Here is a 20,136-nt window from a genome sequence, read left to right as displayed (position 1 = left end):
CTGTCACCCGTGCTGGAGTGCGGTGGCATAATCTCTGCTCACTGCAACCTCTGCCTCCTGGGTTCAAGCATTCCTCCTACCTCAGCTTCCTTAGTAGCTGGGACTACTGGCATGCACCACCATACCTGTCTAATGTTATATATTTTTTGTAGAAACAGGGTTTCGCTGTGTTGCCCAGGCTGGTCTTGATCTCCTGCCTCAAACATTCCACCCGTCCTGGCCTCCCAAAAGTTCTTTTCCAGACTTCAAAACTATTTTGATTTAGTCTGTGTCTAATCTGCTGCCCCTTGGGGTGTTAACTGTAGAGAGCAGGCAGTCCGCTAATGTGTATTAGGCAGTGAAGAGTGAAGCATGTAGCCTTAAGATACGCAGATTGTGCCAGGCAATGGCAAGCGCCTGTAGTCTCAGCTACTCGGGAGGCCAAGGTGGGAGGAGCACTTGAGCCCAGGAGTCTCAAGTCCAGCTTGGGCAACACAGCGAGACCTCCTCTCCGCAGATTATAAGTATTTGCATCTTAGCCTTCATGAAGTTGCCTTCCTGAAATTGAGAATCATCTTAGAAATCTACAGTTGTGAAAAGGGCCTTGTGTGTCAGTGGATTTAACAATTCTCAATGGCACCACTCTAGAGAGTTTGGGAAAACAACCTGCAGGATTGTGTATTTTGGTCTTCACAGTTTGCAGAGGGTACCAGTCTTTTCAAGAATTTGAGGCTGATGTGAGGCTCAAGTTCGTCCCTTTAAGGTCATCCTGCAGAGTTGATAAAACTGTAAATGCTCTTGGTCATTCTCATGCTTACTTGGATTTTAGTAGGCCAAACAAAGTGACATCAGGCCTGTTATCGTTTTGATGTGACCAGCTTATATATTAAGTGCCAGTTTCGTTACTTGTTGTGTTTTTGTTTTCCCCAAGATAATTGAGGATAATAGAACTGATGAGGCAGGCTCCTCTTAAAAAAAATCTGTCAACCAATATTTCATTGCTTCTTATGTTGGGCATTGACTGTGGAGAGTGAGGGAGACTGAAGAATGGTACCTACATTTCTGCATTGGGCATCTGGTGGATGGTAGTGTTATTTACTGAGATAGGGAATACCAAAAGAATAGTTTTTGTGTAAGGATTCATGATTTTATATATGTATATATAGGATTTCTTTTTTCATTCAGTAAGTAATGTCTTGCCCATTTTCTCATGCCAGTTAATAAATAAATAATTAGTGCCAAAGTAAGTATGTACTTATAATGACCACATACAGTTGTATAACTTAATCAGTTTGGGTGGTTTTATCACTGTTGGTACTTACCTCTCTTGTATTTAATAGTTAATGTTTCCAGATACAAAGTAAGTACTGTATGCCATGCAAAATGCTTTACATATGTCATCAAAAAGTTTGTATCCTTTTTCCATTTAACAAGTGGGGAAACTGAGGCATAGAGGTTAAGTAACTGTGACATCACACAGCCAGTAAATGGCAGAATGAAAATTTTTTAAACAGCTGTATTGACATAAAATCTACCTACCCTAAAGTTAACCTTTAATGTACAGCTCATTGGTTTTTAGTCCAGTTGACTCTTGGACAGTGTGGGAGTTAGGAGGACCAACCCCCCACAGTCAAAAATCTGTGTATAACTTTGACTCCCCCAAAACTTAACTAGTAGCCTGCTGTTGACCAGAAGCCTTACCAATAGCATAAACAGTTGATCGCATATTTTGTATGTTACATGTATTATATACTGTATTCTTACAATAAAGCTAGAGAAAAAATATTACTAGAAAATCATAAGAGAGAATATATTTACTGTTCATTAAGTGGAAGTGGATCATAAAGATCTTCATATTTGCCATCTTCATATTGAGCAGGCTGAGGAAGAGGAGGGATTGATTGGTCTTGCTGTCTCAGGGGTGGCAGAGGTGGAAGGATATGGAGGGGATGGAAGGAGAAGCAGGCACGGTCAGTGTAACTTTACAGAAATAATTTGTCTGACTTTTTGCTTTTTCATTTCTGTAAAAATGTTTCTATGTGGTACCAATCCTTCTTCCACTGTTTGCATTAGTTTCAGTGCCTGTATAATAGAAGGGTCCATATTGTAAAAGAAGTCAAAAGCAGTCTTGAATAATCAGAACCCATTGCCAGATCATCTAATGTCAATTTGTTTTCTGGCATTGCTACTTCAACATCGTCTTCCTTGTCTGGTACTGGTTTGGAGCACTCATCTCTATCAAATTGTCTTCTGCTAATTCCTCTGGTATGGTGTCTGTTAACTCTTGGATTTCTCCGAGATCCATGTCTTGGAAACCTTCACGCCCAACCTTTTTTGTCATATCTACAGTCTCTTTCATGATTTCCTGTATTGGCTCTGTGGTAAATCCTGTGAAGTCATGTACAACGTCTGGAAACAGTTTTCTTTAGCAGGAATTTATTGTTTTGGGCATGATGGTTTTCATGGATTTTTCTGTAACAGTGATGGCATTGTCACTGATGTAATCCTTCCAGACTTTCATGACATTCTCTCTGTTGGGGTTCTCTTCCACAGCATTAACAATCCTTTCCATAGAGTAGCATGTGTAATGAGCCTTAAAGGCCCTTATGACCCCTTGATCTGGAGGCTGACTTAGAGATGTTGTATTTGGGGGCATGTATACCTCTTTTTTGTTGACTTTATGGCATTCTGGGTAGCCAGGGGCATTGTCCAGTATTTAAAGAACTTCTGAGTACCTTGCTCATCATAAACACTCATTAAGTGTTTTGTTATATAAAAAAGTCCTTTACTGGCAAGGTAATTTCTGACTTCAGGAACAAACTATCAATTGAACCAATTCAGAAAAAGGGTTCTTGTTGTCCAGACCTTCTTGTTGTACAACCAAAAGACTGGCAGCTGGTGTTTTATTTTCCCTTAAGGTCCAGAGGTTAGCAGCTTTGTAGATAAAGGCAATCCTAATCATAAACCTGACAATATTTGTAGAAAACTAGTAGAGTTAGCCTACCCCTTCTTGCCTTAAATCCTGGTGCTTGATTCTTTTCCTTAATAGTATCCTTTGTAGAAATTTTTCCAAGAATTGGCCAAGAATATTTTGGTATTTTTTTCTTACAGTTCCGAGTGCTTAGCTCATAGTAAACACTCATTAAGTGTTTTAATGTATAAAGAAGATACTTAAGTCCTTCCTACTTTATCTAATTCATAGTATGGAAAGAAAGAGGGTCACAAAGAAGTGTAGAAAACCTAAATATCTTGTTTTTTTCTATGTCTAGGAAGAAGAAGCAGGAAGGATAAAAGATTGCTGGGACAACCAGGAAGCACCTGCTCTCTCCACGTGTAGCAATGCCAATATCTTTCGAAGGATAAATGCCATATTGGATAATTCTCTGGATTTCAGTAGAGTCTGCACTACACCTGTAAACCGAGGAATTCATGATCATTTGCCAGGTGATTTAGATTTGAAAACTTGAACGTGGTAGGCATCTGTACAGATCTGCTTCTAGGTAGTGCATGTAAGAGGTCTTCCTCGGAAAGCTTGTGAAGAACAATGTTGAGTTGCCGGCAACACTTGCCTTTTTGTGGTTTAGTTTATGGATTGAATCCCTCTTTGGATGAAGACTACCTTTAATTAGGATGTGTAAACCTACTTTATGATACACAGAAAGGTTGGGGAAAAAAGAACAGGCCACAGATTACACGAGTATTTAGATAAAGAGATATAATGTGAATCACATATGTTACAGATTTTCTGGTAGCCATGTTAAAAATTAAGATACAGGTGAAATTAATATTTTATTTAACCCAATATATGATAATATGACAACATTTAATTAATATAAAAACAATGAGTTTTTTTATTGTTAGTACTATGACTTCAAAATCCAATGTGGATCTTACAAGCTTATCTCAACATGGACATTTCAGGTGTTTAGTGGCTACTGCATTGGACAGTGTAGCTCTCAAATGTTTTAACAGCTTTTAAACATGAGTCAGCATGCATTTAGTTTCTATGATCTACTGGATACTCCAAGGAATAGTGGAGATAGAGGGCAGCATCTTCTGAAGTTGACTCTTTCCAAGAGGTGTGGATGTCCTAACGGTGTTTCATTTTGTCGGAGTTGCAACCCATTATAAGAATGTTGAAGTGTTTTTGGTTTGAGTTATTTATTTTGTTTTCGTATTTTCTTTTTCTTTTATTTTTTTTTTTGAGACAGAGTCTCGCTCTGTCCCCAGGCTGGAGTGCAGTGGTGCGATCTCGGCTCACTGCAACCTCCGACTCCCTGGTTCAAGCAGTTATCCTGCCTCAGCCTCCCTAGTAGCTGGGATTACAGGCACGCACCACCATGCCCAGCTTATTTTTGTGTATTTAGTAGAGACAGGGTTTCACCATGTTGGCCAGGATGGTCTCGCTCTCCTGACCTTGTGATCTGCCTGCCGTGGCCTGCCAAAGTGCTGGGATTACAGGTGTGAGCCACTGCGCCTGGCCTTTATTTTATATTTTTTTCTCTTTCTTTTCTTTCTTTTCTTTCGAGGCAGAGTCTCGCTCTGTTGCCCAGGCTGGAATGCAGTGGTGTGATCTCAGCTCACTGTAACCTCCGCCTCCTGGATTCAAGCAATTCTCCTGCCTCAGCCTCCCAAGTAGCTGGGATTACAGGCACCCACCACCACACCTGGCTAATTTTTTTTTTTTGAGACGGAGTCTCACTGCCGCCCAGGCTGGAGTGCAGTGGCCGGATCACAGCTCACTGCAAGCTCCGCCTCCCGGGTTTACACCATTCTCCTGCCTCAGCTTCCCGAGTAGCTGGGACTACAGGCGCCTGCCACCTCGCCTGGCTAGTTTTTTGTATTTTTAGTAGAGACGGGGTTTCACCATGTTAGCCAGGATGGTCTCGATCTCCTGACCTCGTGATCCGCCCGTCTTGGCCTCCCAAAGTGCTGGGATTACAGGTTTGAGCCACCGCGCCTGGCCAATTTTTTGTATTTTTAGTAGAAATGGGGTTTTGCCCTGTTGGGCAGGCTGGTCTCAAACTCCTGACTTCAGGTGATCCACCCACCTCGGCCTCCCAAAGTGCTGGGATTACAGGTGTGAGCCACTGTGCCTGGCCTGTTTGAGTGATTTTAGATGAAAGAATATATTTTTAATGTTTAAAAATGGACCTTGAAAACAATTAGCAACAATGGGGATTCTCAAAACAAGGACTGATAATTACAGTCGACCCTTGAGCAACACTACTTTGAACTGTGCAGGTCCACTTATATGCAGATGTTTTTCAACCAAAGCTGGAAAATGTGGTATTCAAGGGATGTTATTCAAGGTTGGTATTCAAAAATACCAACCTTGTGGTTAATGAGGAAGTAAACTAGGATATATATTTTTCTATGAAGAACCTTAAGAAATAACCCAAACTTGTAGCTTCTGATCAAAAGTAATTTTGTTACTTGAAGGAAATAATGAGAATTATGAAAACCTAAGATTGTTTATGGACAGCGTTATAACTAGGGACAAATTGGGAAACCTCCACATATATGGAGGGCTGACTTTTCTGGTATAGGTGGGTTCCTCAGAACCAACTGTGAGACTTGAGTATGTGTGGATTTTAGTATACTCTAGGGGTCCCGGAACCAATTCCCTACATACACCAAAGGACAACTACTGTTTTTAGTTGTAAATTCTTTTATTTATTTTTTAGCTTGGCCTTAGAAATAATTCCCACAAAAATGTAGGAGTATGTGAACATTAAATAGCTTAATGTTTGAGGGAGAGGCTTATTAAGGAAGAAAGTAACTTGTAGCATTTGCTTTTGTCATACGGGAAGGCAAATGAGAGAAGGGCATACTCGGGGGTTAGGGTAGTTTTTGTCTCTTCTGACTTCTACAAAAGAAAAATGTAAGTCGTGAGCTAACCCAGTTCTCTTTTACGGTTATGCTGAGTTAAAAGTTCAGGGAGTCATCTTTCTTAGTTCTACTACATGTTCTCTTTTTCTCCTTTGAGGAAATTGCATGTATTGTGTCCCAGTAAGAATGACAGGCCAGGCATGGTGACTTAAACCTGTAATTGAGGCTGGAGCAGGTGGATCACTTGAAGCCAGGAGTTCGAGACCAACCTGGGCAACATGGTGAAACCCTGTCTACAAAAAAATAGAAAAATTAGCGGGATGTGGGGTGTGCACCTAGTTGCAGCTAGTTGGAGAATGAGGTGGGAAGATCACTTGAGTTTGGGAGGTCGAAGCTGCAGTGAACCGTGGTTGTGCCACTGTACTACAGCCTGGGTGACAGAACAGGACCCCTGCCCACCTCCACCAAAAAATAAAAGTATGACACTCAACAATTCAACAATGGCTTAAACCTCACTGGGTTGTTTCAGAGATGCTGGAAACTTTTCTAGCTTCCAGGAAAATATTTTTCAGCTAATACTAGATGTTGGACCTAAGGGAAAGGACCCATGATTGATGGGAGAGGAGCTTTCAGGAGTGTATGTTTGCAACTGTCCAGGGAGCCCAGTGACTTCACTGGTAAGATGCCAGGGTCTGGTGAGGGTGTTGTTACCATTATACTCTGCCCAGGGTCAGTAGCTGAAGTACAAATTATAGACTTCTCGGGCTCTTCAACTCCTTTTCAGCTTCTTAGAACCTTCTAAGAGAAACAGGAGGAAGATCTTCAGGAAATTGGGAAACCTGGGTTCTAAGCTTGACCCTGGGCAGTGAGATAAAAGGTCAGTTTTCTCAGCTATAGGACAGAATGGTACCTGTTCATCCTGACTCACAGGTTTCTTATGGGAGTCAGATGTTAAGACAGCACTGCAGATTTAAGGAAACTCAAGGAATTGTAGGAAAGGTTTCTGTCAGAGGTAGCTGATGTTTTTGAGCCCTTCACATATACCTAGCCCCTCCCTTGTGTGGTCAGCTCTCTTGCTTTTCACCTGTGAATTCAGCTCAGGGCTGTGGGCCTGTGTTCTCGAGCGGTGAAACAAGGATGCCTGGCCTACAGTAGAGAGCATTTTTCCTGTGTTCACCAGCAAAAATACCAACCTTGTGGTTAATGAGGAAGTAAACTAGGATATATATTTTTCTATGAAGAACCTTAAGAAATAACCCAAACTTGTAGCTTCTGATCAAAAGTAATTTTGTTACTTGAAGGAAATAATGAGAATTATGAAAACCTAAGATTGTTTATGGACAGCGTTATAACTAGGGACAATTTGGTAATAGAATGTTAAGTAAATGATAGGAAAGTTGTATCATGGAGTATCCTGTACCATAAAATATAATGTTTGTAGAAGACTACTTAATGGCAAAGAATGGTGTCTGAAATGAAAAAAAACAAAGTATAAGACAGATGTAAAAAAGCAAAATGTATAAAAGCAAAGTGTAAAAAGAATGGTTTTAAGTATATATGCATAGAAAAACCCTGGAATGATATAAATGTGACAGTGAAGGTGGGTAATACAGAAAAAAATTATGGGTAATTTTTTTTTTCCTGAGATGGAATCCCGCTCTGTTGTCCAGGCTGGAGTGCAGTGGCATGATCTCGGCTCACTGCAACCTCTGACTCCCGGGTCCAAGTGATTCTTCTGCCTTGGTCTCCTGAGTAACTGGGATTACAGGTGTGCGCCACCATGCCTGGCTAATTTTTGTGTTGGTAGAGATGGGGTTTCGTGGCCAGGCTGGTCTTGAACTCCTGACCTCAAGTGATCCACCTGCCTTGGCCTTCCAAACTTCTGGGATTACAGACATGAGCCACCGCACCCGGCTGGGTAATTTTTTTCTGTATACTTTTCCCCACTAGTTCTTCTAAAACAAACATTTGATAATAAATTTTCAAATGGCGTATATCCTAACACAGTGTTTCACATTGCTAGTTGCATGCATAACCCAGTTGATAAAACACCATTGGAAAAGTGCTGTAATAGGGTCAGGGAGAGGTTGGTTTAGTTGAGAACTAGGAAACACTTCTGGTCAAAGCAGCATTTGAAATAGGCTTTGAAGAGAATTAAAATTACTTTAGTCTTAACTGGAGGTTGAGTAGATTATTTTTTTTTCTATTGCCCCAGAATTGGCCATTAGGGCCCAAAGCTGAGAATAAAGAGCTGTTAAGTGACCTGTGGTGTAATGAGAATCCCTAAGAGGTGGGGCCAGATACCTCCTGCCAGGGCTTACCAAAAGGTCACAGAGCTGTCCCTCCTACCACAAACATTAGCTCAACCCTTCCCTGGCCTATAAAGAGGATCACATAAGGAGGGGGTAGCATTTGAAGTGATTCCCTCCCGTCTGTGGAGGAGGGTGGGATAGGATGTGGCTTTGTTGTTCAAGCCAAGCAAGAGGGTCTTCCAAGAGAAATATTTGTATAGATGGAGAATGCTTCCAAGAAAGAAGACAAGGTTGAACCCCTGGTTAGACAACTGACTTGCTGTCTGTCCCTGACTGAATAGAGATTAATGAGAAATTAAGAGATGTGGGCTGGGTGCAGTGACTCATACCTGTAATCCCAGCACTTTGGGAGGTGGGCAGATCACTTGAGGTCAGGAGTTCGAGACTAGCCTGACCAACATGGTGAAACTTTGTCTCTACTAAAAATACAAAGATTAACTGGGCATGATGGTGTGTGCCTGTAGTCCGGGAGGCTGGGGCAGGAGAATTTCTTGAACCCAGGAGTTGGAGGTTGCACTGAGCCAAGGTCGCACCACTGCACTCCAGCCTGGGTGATAGAGTGAGACTCTGGAGAGAGATGTGGTGGGGTGGGGAAAGAGAGTAGCTGGAGCATCTGAATTCTCTGTTTATATACAAGAAAGTTGTGACTTGCTGTGGTTTAAGAGGGTTTTGCAAAGGCCTGAGCTTTTGGGCTGGTACCCCACCAAGAAGGCCCTTGTTGCATGATGGGTGGTGGGAGCTAGGGTGGGGCTGGAAGGTAAGGCCAGAGCTGGATTTCCTACCCCAACAACTGTCCAGTGGAGATGAGAGGGATGTCTGCCATCTAGAGGGCCCTCTCCACATTCCCTAGGCCTTTAAGCCATAGATCTTTTGGAATCTGTGAGGAATGGAGAAAATGGGCTGCAAATGGACATGTTATTTAAGTATTAATGCGTCGAGTTTTTACTAACAGTGTCTGTAAAGATGTGAAAAGTGGTGAAACATCATTAAGGGACATCTTAACTGCTATATGGGTAGGGAGACTTAGTATTTAGGCTGGAGGCAATGATTGGAGGAACAGTTTCATGTTAACTCACTGAGATGCCATTTCTCAATAACCAGTTAAAATAGCTTGGAGGTTTAGAAAGGAATTGATTAGTCAAAGCAGTCCTAAGTAAGGTTTAGGACTGATATGTTGATTTAACAGTTTTTAAAAACTGAAATAAAATATACATACAGGAAAGTACATGCTGTATCATAGGTGAAGAGCTCCAACTTTCCCAAAATGAACACAACCATGTAACCAGCTCCCAGACCTAAATAGATTGCTGACTTTTAATGTAGGACCAAAGAATTGTATCGTCGTAGCCTGAAGTTGGATTTTTTTTTTTTGAGACTGAGTTTGGCTCTTGTTGCCCAGGCTGGAGTGCAATGGTGGGATCTTGGCTCACTGCAACCTCTGCCTGGGTTCAAGTGATTCTCCTGCCTTAGGCTCCTGAGTAGCTGGTATTACAGGCATGCGCCACCATGCCCGGCTAATTTTATATTTTTAGTAGAGACAGGGTTTCTCCATGTTGGTCAGGCTGGTCTTGACCTCCTGGCCTCAGGTGATCTGCCCACCTTGGCCTCCCAAAGTGCTGGGACACCTCACCCGCCCTGGATTTTTTTTTTTTTTTTTTTTTTTAAAGAAACATGGTCTCACTATGTTGCCCAGGCTAGTCTCAGACTCCTGGCCTCAAGCAATCCTCCAGCCTCAGCCTCCCAAGTTGCTGGGATTACTGACATGACTAATGTTGAATTTTTGACTGAGATGGTTTCACTTCTTATTGTACTGGATCATAAACCGTATCATCACTAAATTGTCTGAAAAGCTATTCCAAAACAAAGTTTAATACATTCAGTCCCAGCTTGCAGGAAATGATTGAAATTACTCTCATGAAGTCTTGTCTCCCACAAAATAAACTTTTGTGAAACCTTACTATGTGGCTGTAACAGTTAAGTGATAACGATTTAACTTGTGTTATTGAAGTTAACTTACAGAAAAGTACAAGTGTACTTGTTCACTGAATTTTTATACACTGAACACATCTTGTATAACTACTCACATGTAGAGGCAAAAATTAAGAATACACCAAAATTCCCCTTGCAATCCTTTCAGTCTCTAATTTACAAAGGGCAATTGTTCTGCTAACTTTGTATTTTTCTGAGATGGGGTATCACTCTGTCTCACCCAGGCTGCAGCCCATTGACATTATCATAGCTCATTGCACTGCAGCCTTGAACTCCTGGGCTCAAGTGATCCTCTTGCCTCAGCCTTCTGAGTAGCTGGGACTGCAAGCATGCACCACCATGCCCAACTAATTTTTTTTTTAAGTTTTTGTAGAGACAGGATCTTGCTGTGTTGACCAGTCTGGTCTCGAACTCTTGGGCTCAAGCAAGTTCCTTGCCTTGGCTTCCCAAAGTGTTGGGATTATAGTTGTGAGCCAGTACACCCAGTTCATGCTGACTTTTAATTGCATAGATCAATTTTGCCTGATTTTGAATTTACATAAATGGAATCACAGATTTGTACTTTTTAATTTTTTTTAGATGGAGTCTCGCTCTGTTGCCCAGGCTGCAGTGCAGTGGCGTGATCTTGGCTCCCTGTATCCTCCACTTCCCGGGTTCAAGGGATTCTTCTGCCTCAGCCTCCCAAGTAGCTGGGACTACAGTCGAGCACCATCATGCCTGGCTAATTTTTGTATTTTTAGTAGAGACATATTGGTCATATTATATTCACCATATTGGCCAGGCTGGTCTCAAACTCCTGACCTCATGATCCTCCTGCCTCAGCCTCCCAAAGTGCTGGGATTACAGGCATGAGCCACCGCGCTGGCCCAGATATGTACTCTTTAGCTGTGAGTTTCATCCATGTTGCAACTGGTCGTGGATCATTCATTTCTGTTGCTTTACAGTATTTCATTGTATGAATGTACCAATGATTATTCGTTATACTGTTAATAGGCATTTGAGTTGTTCCAGTTTGGGTCCGTTGTGAGTAGTGCTGCTATTATCTTTTGGTGAATTAATTTCTCTTGATTATCTTCCTTAGGAGAGGGTATACATATGTTTATCTTTGAGATGCTGCCAGTTTTTCTCAGTGTTTATACCAGTTTGCACTTCTAGTAGTGGGCAGTGTTTTGGGTTGTTTCATATCCTCGTCAATAATTGTATTGTCTTTCATTTTAGCCATTTTGGAGAGTATGTAGCAGTATCTGTTGTGGTTTTAATGTTCATTTCCTTGGTGACTAATGAAGTTGAGCACATTTGCATGTTTATTGGCCTTTGGATATCCTTTTTCTTGAAGTGTCTCTTCATGCCTTTATACTCATTTTTCTTAGGGTTATCTACCTTTTTCTTGTTTACTTGTAGCAGTTCTTTATATGGGCCACATATGAGTTCTGTCTCTGAAATATGTATTACAATTGTTTTCTTCAAGTCTGTGGTTTGCCTTTGTACTCTTAATTGGTGTCTTTTGAATAACAGAAAACTTGAATTGTAATGAAGTATAATTTAATGACTTTATTCCATTGTGCTTAATGCTTGTGGCCTGTTTAAGAAATATTTGCCTATTACAAGGTCATGGAGGTAGTATACGTTTCTTTTCAAAAGTTGTTTTACCTTTCACACTTAGATTTGCAACCCATCTGGAATTTTGTTTTGTACATGGTGTAAGCTAGAGGGGGAAGATTAATTTTGTTCTGTGTGGATAATCAGTTGACTCAGTATCATTTTGGTGGAAGAAATTTCTTCTAAATTGTATTGCCATGTCGCCTTTCTCATAAATCAGGCATCCATAGTATATGTACAGATCAGTTTCTGGATACTCTCTTCTGTTCCATTGGTCTATTTATCTGTCCTTGTGTTAATTATTGTAGCTTTATAATAGGCTTTGATAGTTGGTAGTGAAGTCCTTCAACTTTGTCTTTTTGGATTCTTGGCTTTTCTTGGATCTTCACATTTCTATATAAATTATAAATTCAGCTCATCAGTCCAAGCTCCACCCCCCGCTCCCCATACACAAAGTTCTACTAGGATTTTGACTGGGATTGCATTAAACCTATGAATCAAGTTCTGGATCATGGATATGTTGACAAGTCTTCTAATTTAAGAAGTTGGTATATCCCTTTGCTTATCTGGTCTTTAAAAATTTTTGGCTGGGCACAGTGGCTCACACCTGTAATCCCAGCACTTTGGGAGGCTGAGGTGGGAGAATCATGAGGTCAGGAGAGTGAGACCATCCTGGCTAACACGGTGAAACCCTGTCTCTACTAAAACAAAAAACAAAAAAAATTAGCCAGACATGGTGGTGGGCACCTGTAGTGCCAGCTACTCAGGAGGCTAAGGCAGGAGAATGGCGTGAACCCAGGAGGCTGGGCTTGCAGTGAGCCAAGATTGCACCACTGCACTCCAGCCTGGGTGACAGAGCGAGACTCCGTCTCAAAAAAAAAAAAAAAAAAAAAAAAATTATCGGTGTTTGTAGATCTTTTATCTCTAAGTTTTGATGGTATTTAATACTAATGTAAAGGAGTTTTTTGTTTGTTTGCTTTTTAATGCCATTTTCTGTTTGCTGCTGTGACAGTCCTGTCTAGTGTTGGCTCCAGAAGTAGGTATTTCAGGTTTTGGACATTTGAGTCCCTCTTATGTGCGAATTGGTTTGTGGTAACCTGTCTCCCAAACAGTCTATAGTTTTGAGATGTGAGTTAGTTTTATTGCTTTTGTTTATCTGTGAGTTTTAGAGGATGTATGGAGAGATTTGCATCTAGGCAACTGCCAGTTTCCTGTAGGAACGAGGAAGTCTGATTTTGCTGATCTTGTTTGAAGAATATATATAAAAATATTATCTCTCATATATACATATATATGTATTGTGCATTTGTCAATGTGTATATGAGAGAGAATATACATGTGTATATATGTGTATACAATATATATATTGACAAAATATACACAGAAAGTGTTTTTGCCTCTTAGAATGTCTAAAATTGAGAAGACTGACCTTACCAAGAATTGGCAGGATGTTGAATAACTGAAACTGTCAAACTGCTGAGGAATGCAAAATGGTACAACTTTTTGGAAAACAGTTTGGCAGGTTCCTAAAAGGTTAAATGTTTACCTATCATAAGATCCAGTGGTTCCACTCTTAAGTTTTTTTTTTTTTAATAAGCTTACATTTTAGAATAGCTTTCAATTAATAGAAAAGTTAGAGAAGTTACACGTTATTAATAGAATTAATAACTTTAATATAATTAATAACAATTAATAGAAGAGTTACAAAGATAGCACAGAGAATTCCTGTATATCCTGTAATTAGTTTTCCCCTATTTTGCTAACGTCTTATGTTAGTATTGTGCATTTGTCACACCTAATGAAGCAATATTGATACTGTAATCTGTATTTTATTTGGATTTTCTTAGTTTTTACCTAATGTGCTTTTTCTGTACCACGATCCCACCCAGAATATCACATTAGTCATCATGTAGGCTCCTCCAGACTGTGGCAGTTTCTCAGAGTTTCCTTATTTTCGATTATGTTGGCAGTTTTGAGTAGTATTGGTCACACTCGAGCAGTGACACCATTTATCCACATACAAACTTAACACAAATGTTCATAGCCTCTTTATATATAATAGCCAAAACCTGGAAACAACCCAGATGTCCATCAATAGCTGAATGGATAAACAAATGCAAAGGAGTACTGCTCAGCAGTAAAGAGGAATAAACTATTGATGCTACTTACTACAGCATGGATGAATTTCAGGATAATTATGCTCAGCGAAAGAAGCCAGACAAAAGAGTATACTACATAATTCCTTTTACACAGAATTCTATCAAATGCCAACTAACCTCTAGTGACAGCAGGGAGATCAGTGGTTGCCTGGGCAAGAGGACTCAGAAGTAGGTAGAAAAGGATTTCAAAAGGGCGTTAAGGCCGGGCGCGGTGGCTCAAGCCTGTAATCCCAGCACTTTGGGAGGCCGAGACGGGCGGATCACGAGGTCAGGAGATCGAGACCACCCTGGCTAACACTGTGAAACCCCGTCTCTACTAAAAAAATACAAAAATTAGCCGGGCGAGATGGCGGGCGCCTGTAGTCCCAGCTACTCGGGAGGCTGAGGCGAGAGAATGGCGTAAACCCGGGAGGCGGAGCTTGCAGTGAGCTGAGATCCAGCCACTGCACTCCAGCCTGGGCGACAGAGCGAGACTCCGTCTCAAAAAAAAAAAAAAAAGGGCGTTAAACTTTTGGGGCAGAACTTGAGGATAAGAGGTCAAATAACGAAATAAGCTTTTGGGAAGATGGATATGTTTATTATCTTAACTTTTGGTGATGGTTTCGTGGGTATGTATACATAGGTTGAAACATATCAAATTCTGCACTTTAAGTACATGCAGTTTATATGTCAGTTATGTCTCAAAGCTGTTAACCTTTGCAAACATAGTTATCTCAGAATGGTAGGATTTAAATGCACATATTTGCTTTTATAGGGTTTTTTTGCTTTTAAAAATTTTAACCAGCCTTGCCAACATGGAGAAACCCTGTCTCTACTGAAAATACAAAAATTAGCCGGGCATGGTGCCGTGCACCTGTAATCCCAGCTACTTGGGAGGCTGACGCAAGAGAATCACTTGAACCTGGAAGGTGGAGGTTGCAGTGAGCTGAGATCGTGCCACTGCACTCCAGCCTGGGGGAGGACAAGAGTGAAACTCCATCTCAAAAAAAAAAAAAAATTGAAGAAGAGGAACATAAAATAATGTATCTACCACTGATCTTTAACAAAAGTTAAGATTTTGATATATTCGATTCAGACCTTCATTCAGACAATATAAAAATCAAATAAAAATTTTTCACTTAAGTGTACTCTTTTCCTCATTTTCCTAGAGGGTAACTCTCCTGAAGTTGGTGTATTTCCTTGCCATCCATATTTTTATACTTCTCTGTGTATGTCCATAAACATTTTACTTTTTTATGCAAATAAAACATACACTGAGGAAAATGCACAATTAAAGTATATAACTGGGTAAATTGTCACAAAACAAATACACTCATGCTCTCAAGCTCAAATCAAGAAATAGAATGATATCAGCAACTGAGAAGACCCCTCATGCTCTCTCCTAATTGTCATATGTTTTAAATCTTTATGCAAAGAATATGACATTATCTTCCTGGCATTTGCTTTTTTCCATGTATCATATTTATAATGTGTACATATTGATCGTTATTTGTGAGTAAAATCAGTACATTTTAATTGCTTTGTAGTAATATTTTACATAAATATATACAGTATCCCTCTTGGTAAATGGTTAGGTATGTATTTTTTGCTGTATTTAGGCAAATCTTTAAGTATATATTTTCTGCTATTATAAACAATATTTTGGTGAACATCCTTGTTTATGTCTCCTGTGCACACATCACAAGAGCTTCCTTGAGTATGTACCTAGAAGTTAATTGCAGAGTTTGGTATACTGTCTTCACACTTCAAGTTGCTGGGTACTTTTTCAAAGTGCATTTACCAGTTTATAATCCTGCTAGGATTTCATGAGTTTTCAGTCACATTCCTTGTAGACTCTAGGTATTGTCATACTTCAAAATTCCAGTTGATATAGCTATAAATCCAACTTTGATTTTGTTTTCTTTATATTATAAAATACTTTCTGAAGTTAAAATAATACATGTAGGCCGGGCGCGGTGGCTCAAGCCTGTAATCCCAGCACTTTGGGAGGCCGAGACGGGTGGATCACGAGGTCAGGAGATCGAGACCATCCTGGCTAATACGGTGAAACCCCGTCTCTACTAAAAAAAATACAAAAAACTAGCCGGGCGACGAGGCAGGCGCCTGTAGTTCCAGCTACTCGGGAGGCTGAGACAGGAGAATGGCGTGAACCCGGGAGGCGGAGCTTGCAGTGAGCTGAGATCTGGCCACTGCACTCCAGCCTGGGCGGCAGAGCAAGACTCCGTCTCAAAAAAAAAAAAAAAAAAAATACATGTAGCATATATGATCTGGCATCAACCCAGAGAAAGTTTCTAGAATTGTGTCCCAGGGTTCTTTTCCTTTATGCCATTCTGTCTGCTGTTTCTTGACATTCCATGCATGTTATATAATTAAAATCATTAACTTAGATGAAGTTGTGCAACGAATGCTCTTCTGCTACATAGTTGACAACGAAATTGACTGTCTTCCTGGAAGAATTCTTTTATTCCAGGTTGACTTGGTTGTCACTTCAGAAATTTTCTCACACTGTCCTGCTTCCCATGTTCTGTAGTGTGTCAATCCGTGAGATAAAGCAAGGTCCTTCTTGGCTCTTTCTGTTTATTTGTGGATCCATCATGTGGTGGTGTAAACATATATATATTCTTAAAATGGGAGGTTAGGGTACAGTTTTGAAAAAAACATTGTTCGTCCATTTCATAATAAACCCAAACAAAGGTAGGGTACAGGCTCTGAATGCAGATGACCTGAGAACAAATTCTGATTGTGCTACTTACTTGCTGTGACCTTGGCTTAAATTTCGTCTTTAGACACATAGGTAGTAATAATACCCATTTGTGGGAGTTTTGTGAAACTTAAATTAAGATTTGTATTGAATAGAATCTACAATGGTGCACATAACTGCACTTACTAAATGGTGATAGTGATTGTATAGTGTGGGTATATATAGATGCAGTTGTGAGAGCATTGGCTGAGGTCATATATATATATACACACACACATATTTATATTTTAAAGAGTTGATTGAACAAGGTTTTCTGTTTAGACTGTAAGTCTCTTGAAAAATATGTAAAGACTAGGTCTTAAATATCCTTGGGTTTCGTTTCTTTTCTTTTTTGTTTTTAAAGGTCTTCTGAAATCCTTGGATTTCTAATCCTCAGTATTGGGCCTGGTGCATGTTAGGTAACATTATACAATTGCTTAATGAATACATTTTCTCCAACTGGATGCCTAAGCTGAAAAAGGCCCTCATTTTGTGTTCAAATTGTGCTCCCCCCACATTCGGTACTGATAATATCTAGGAATTTACTTTGCAGTTTTGTATGTGTGTATGTGTACACAATGGTTATTTATTTAGACTTCAGTAATTTTTACTGATTACTTAAATTATCATTGTGTTTTGTTTAATTCTTGGACTAGTTTGATGGACTTTTCCAAATTGTTAAACATAGAATATATGGAAACTTGCATGAACACCTGTATACTTCAATCAGTTAAACAGCAGACACCCACATAACCACTACCCAGGTCAAGAAATAGAATATTGCAGCTGAGTGCAGTGGCTCATGCCTGTAATCCCAGCACTTTGGGAGGTTAAGGTGGGAGCCCAGGAGTTTGAGGCTTCAGTGAGCTATGATCATGCTGCTGCACTGCAACCTGGGAGCAAGACCTATATTTCTATATGGTTGTATATTTTTATATGGTTAAGAGGGCCAAAGAGGTCGCTGGGAGCCTCCCAAGGAGGCCAGTCCCTTCCCAGCAGCCCCCGGGGCTGTTCCGGGGTGGGGAGTCTTAGAGTCCCAGGCTCCCACCCAGGGTGCGTGTCTCTCTTCTGGAGGGCTTTCCCAGGTGGCAGCAAGGCCACCAGGTGGCGGAGGCATGCCAGCAGGGACTCAGAAGCAGCGAGGCCGAAGAGGACACTGGGAGCCTCCCAAGGAGGCCAGTCACTTCCCGGCAGCCTCCAGGGCTATCCCAGGGGGGTCGTAGAGTTCCAGGCTCCCATGCAGGGTGTGTGTCTTTTTTCTCGGGTTGGGGGGGACTTGTTTCCAGTCTTAGGGGAGGGGCTGTTAGTGAACTTCTCAGCATTTCTCCTTTAAATATGCTGAAGTTTTTGTGAATGTTTTTTATCTGATTAAGAAAGTTATTTTCAGACTTTGCCAAGAGGCTTTAAAAAAAAAAAAAATTTGCAGGGTGCGGCTCATGTCTATAATCCCAGCACTTTGGGAGGTTGAGGTGGGCAGATCACTTGAACCCAGGACTTAGAGACCAGCCTGGGCAATGCAGTGAAACCCCATCTGTACAAAAGTACAAAAAGCCGAGTGTGGTGGCATGCACCTGTAGTCCCAGTTACTTGGGGCTGAGGTGGGAGGATCGCTTGAGCTCAGGAGGCAGAGATTGCGGTAAGCCAAGATCGTGCCACTGCACTTCAGCCTGGGTGACAGAGCCAGACACTGTCTCCAAAAAAGAAAAAAAAAATAATAATAAATCATGAATGTTATTAAATTATATCAGTTTTCTGCATCTATTCATTTAACTTTTCTCCTGTATTCTATAGATGTAGGAATAACATTCAGGGAAGAATACCAGAGTAAAGCCAACTTTGCTTTCCTGGAATTTACTCAAGTTGTTCATAATATAAGTTATTTAGTATATTGTTTGGATTTTGTTTGTAAATGTTATCTTTAGGATTTTTGTGTTCATGCACATAAGAGATAAGCTTGTAATTTTCCTTCCTTAAAATATTCCTGGTGTCAGAGTCGTTAGCTTCGTGAAGCAAATCATTAGCTTAAGTTTGTTTGTTTTTTTTTTTTCCACTCTGTTGTTGGGAAGAGCTTGTGTGAAATTTATAATAGTCTTTCTTAAATTTTGGTATAATTCATTGCTGAAGCCACCTGGGCCTGGAGTGTGTTTTTGTTTTTGTTTTTGTTTTTTTGAGGAACAGTTTTTAAAATGTGGATTCAGTTTTTTGTTTTTGTTTTTTTTGAGACAGAGTCTCACTGTATTGCCCAGGTTGGAGTGCAGTGGTACAGTCTTGGCTTACTGCAACCTCCACCCCCCAGGTTCAAGCGATTCTCCTGCCTCAGCAGCCCGAGTAGCTGGGATTACAGGAGCCTGTCACCACGCCTGGCTAATATTTGTATTTTTAGTAGAGATGGAGTTTCACCATCTTGGCCATACTGATCTTGAACTCCTGACCTCATGATCCACCCACCTTGGACTCCCAAAGTGCTGGGATTACAGGTGTGAGCCACCATGCCTGGCCCAGTTTTTAAAACACAATTATCCAAATTTCTGGTTTTTTTTTTTTCTTTTTTTTTAAGACAGACTCTCACTCTGTCGCCCAGGCTGGAGTACAGTAGTGTGATCTCAGCTCACTGCAACCTCTCTGCCTCCTGGGCTCAAGCGATTCTCCTGCCTCTGCCTCCCAAGTAGCTGGGACTACAGGGGTGCTCCACCACACCTGGCTAATTTTTGTGTTTTTAGTAGAGATGGGATTTCACCATGTTAGCCAGGCTGGTCTCAAACTCCTGACCTCAGGTAATCTGCCCACCTCAGCCTCCCAGAGTGCTGAGGTTATAGGCATGAGCCACTGCACCTGGCTCGAATTTCTATTTCTTCTTCTAAGTTTTGCTAAGTTGTGTTTTTCTAGGAATTTCTCCATTTCATTTAAATTTTCAAATTCATTGGCATAAAAGTTTATGTAAAAGCTTCTTCTGATGTTTTAGAATTTCCAGTATTTATTTTATTTTTTTGAGACAGAGTCGTGCTCTGTCTCCCAGGCTGGAGTGCAGTGGCGCGATCTCGGTTCACTGCAAGCTCTGTCCCCAGGTTCATGCCATTCTCCTGCCTCAGCCTCCTGATTACAGGTGCCTGCCACCTGCCCGGGATTACAGGTGCCCGCCACCATGCCCAGCTAATTTTTTGTATTTTTTTAGTAGAGATGGGGTTTCACTGTGTTAGCCAGGATGGTCTTGATCTCCTGATCTTGTGATTCACCTGCCTCGGCCTCCCAAAGTGCTGGGATTACAAAATTTCCAGTATTTCTTAACATTAGGTTTGCTGTTTTAGTCTGTGTTACTAATCTTTTTTTTTTTAAATAAGCTTTTGGCTTTGATCCCCCCTCATCCCTCATTCTTTCTATTACACATTTCTTTTTTTTTTTTTTTTTTTTTTTGAGACGGAGTTTCGCTCTTGTTGCCCAGGCTGGAGTACAATGGCATGATCTTGCCTCACCACAACCTCCGCCTCCTGGGTTCAAGTGATTCTCCTGCCTCAGCCTCCCAAGTAGC

At 40.8% G+C, this 20,136-nt stretch overlaps 1 protein-coding gene across 5 annotated transcripts in view; it reads left to right on the top strand.

The window, feature by feature from the left end:
* Positions 1-20,136, top strand: part of CPEB1 (cytoplasmic polyadenylation element binding protein 1) — a 100,694-nt gene that overhangs the window by 17,367 nt on the left and 63,191 nt on the right. For all 5 annotated transcript variants that reach the window (XM_033190953.1, XM_033190955.1, XM_033190951.1 and 2 more), the window contains exon 2: positions 3,249-3,423. In XM_033190953.1, coding sequence (XP_033046844.1) covers positions 3,249-3,423 — 175 coding nt within the window. The remainder of the gene's footprint in view (positions 1-3,248; positions 3,424-20,136) is intronic.

This window comes from Trachypithecus francoisi, unplaced genomic scaffold (genome assembly GCF_009764315.1).
Source record: "Trachypithecus francoisi isolate TF-2019V2 unplaced genomic scaffold, Tfra_2.0 Lachesis_group3, whole genome shotgun sequence".
Lineage (NCBI taxonomy): Eukaryota > Metazoa > Chordata > Mammalia > Primates > Cercopithecidae > Trachypithecus > Trachypithecus francoisi.
The sequence above is the reverse complement of the archived record's forward strand: the minus strand, read 5'-3'. Positions and strand labels throughout refer to the sequence as shown.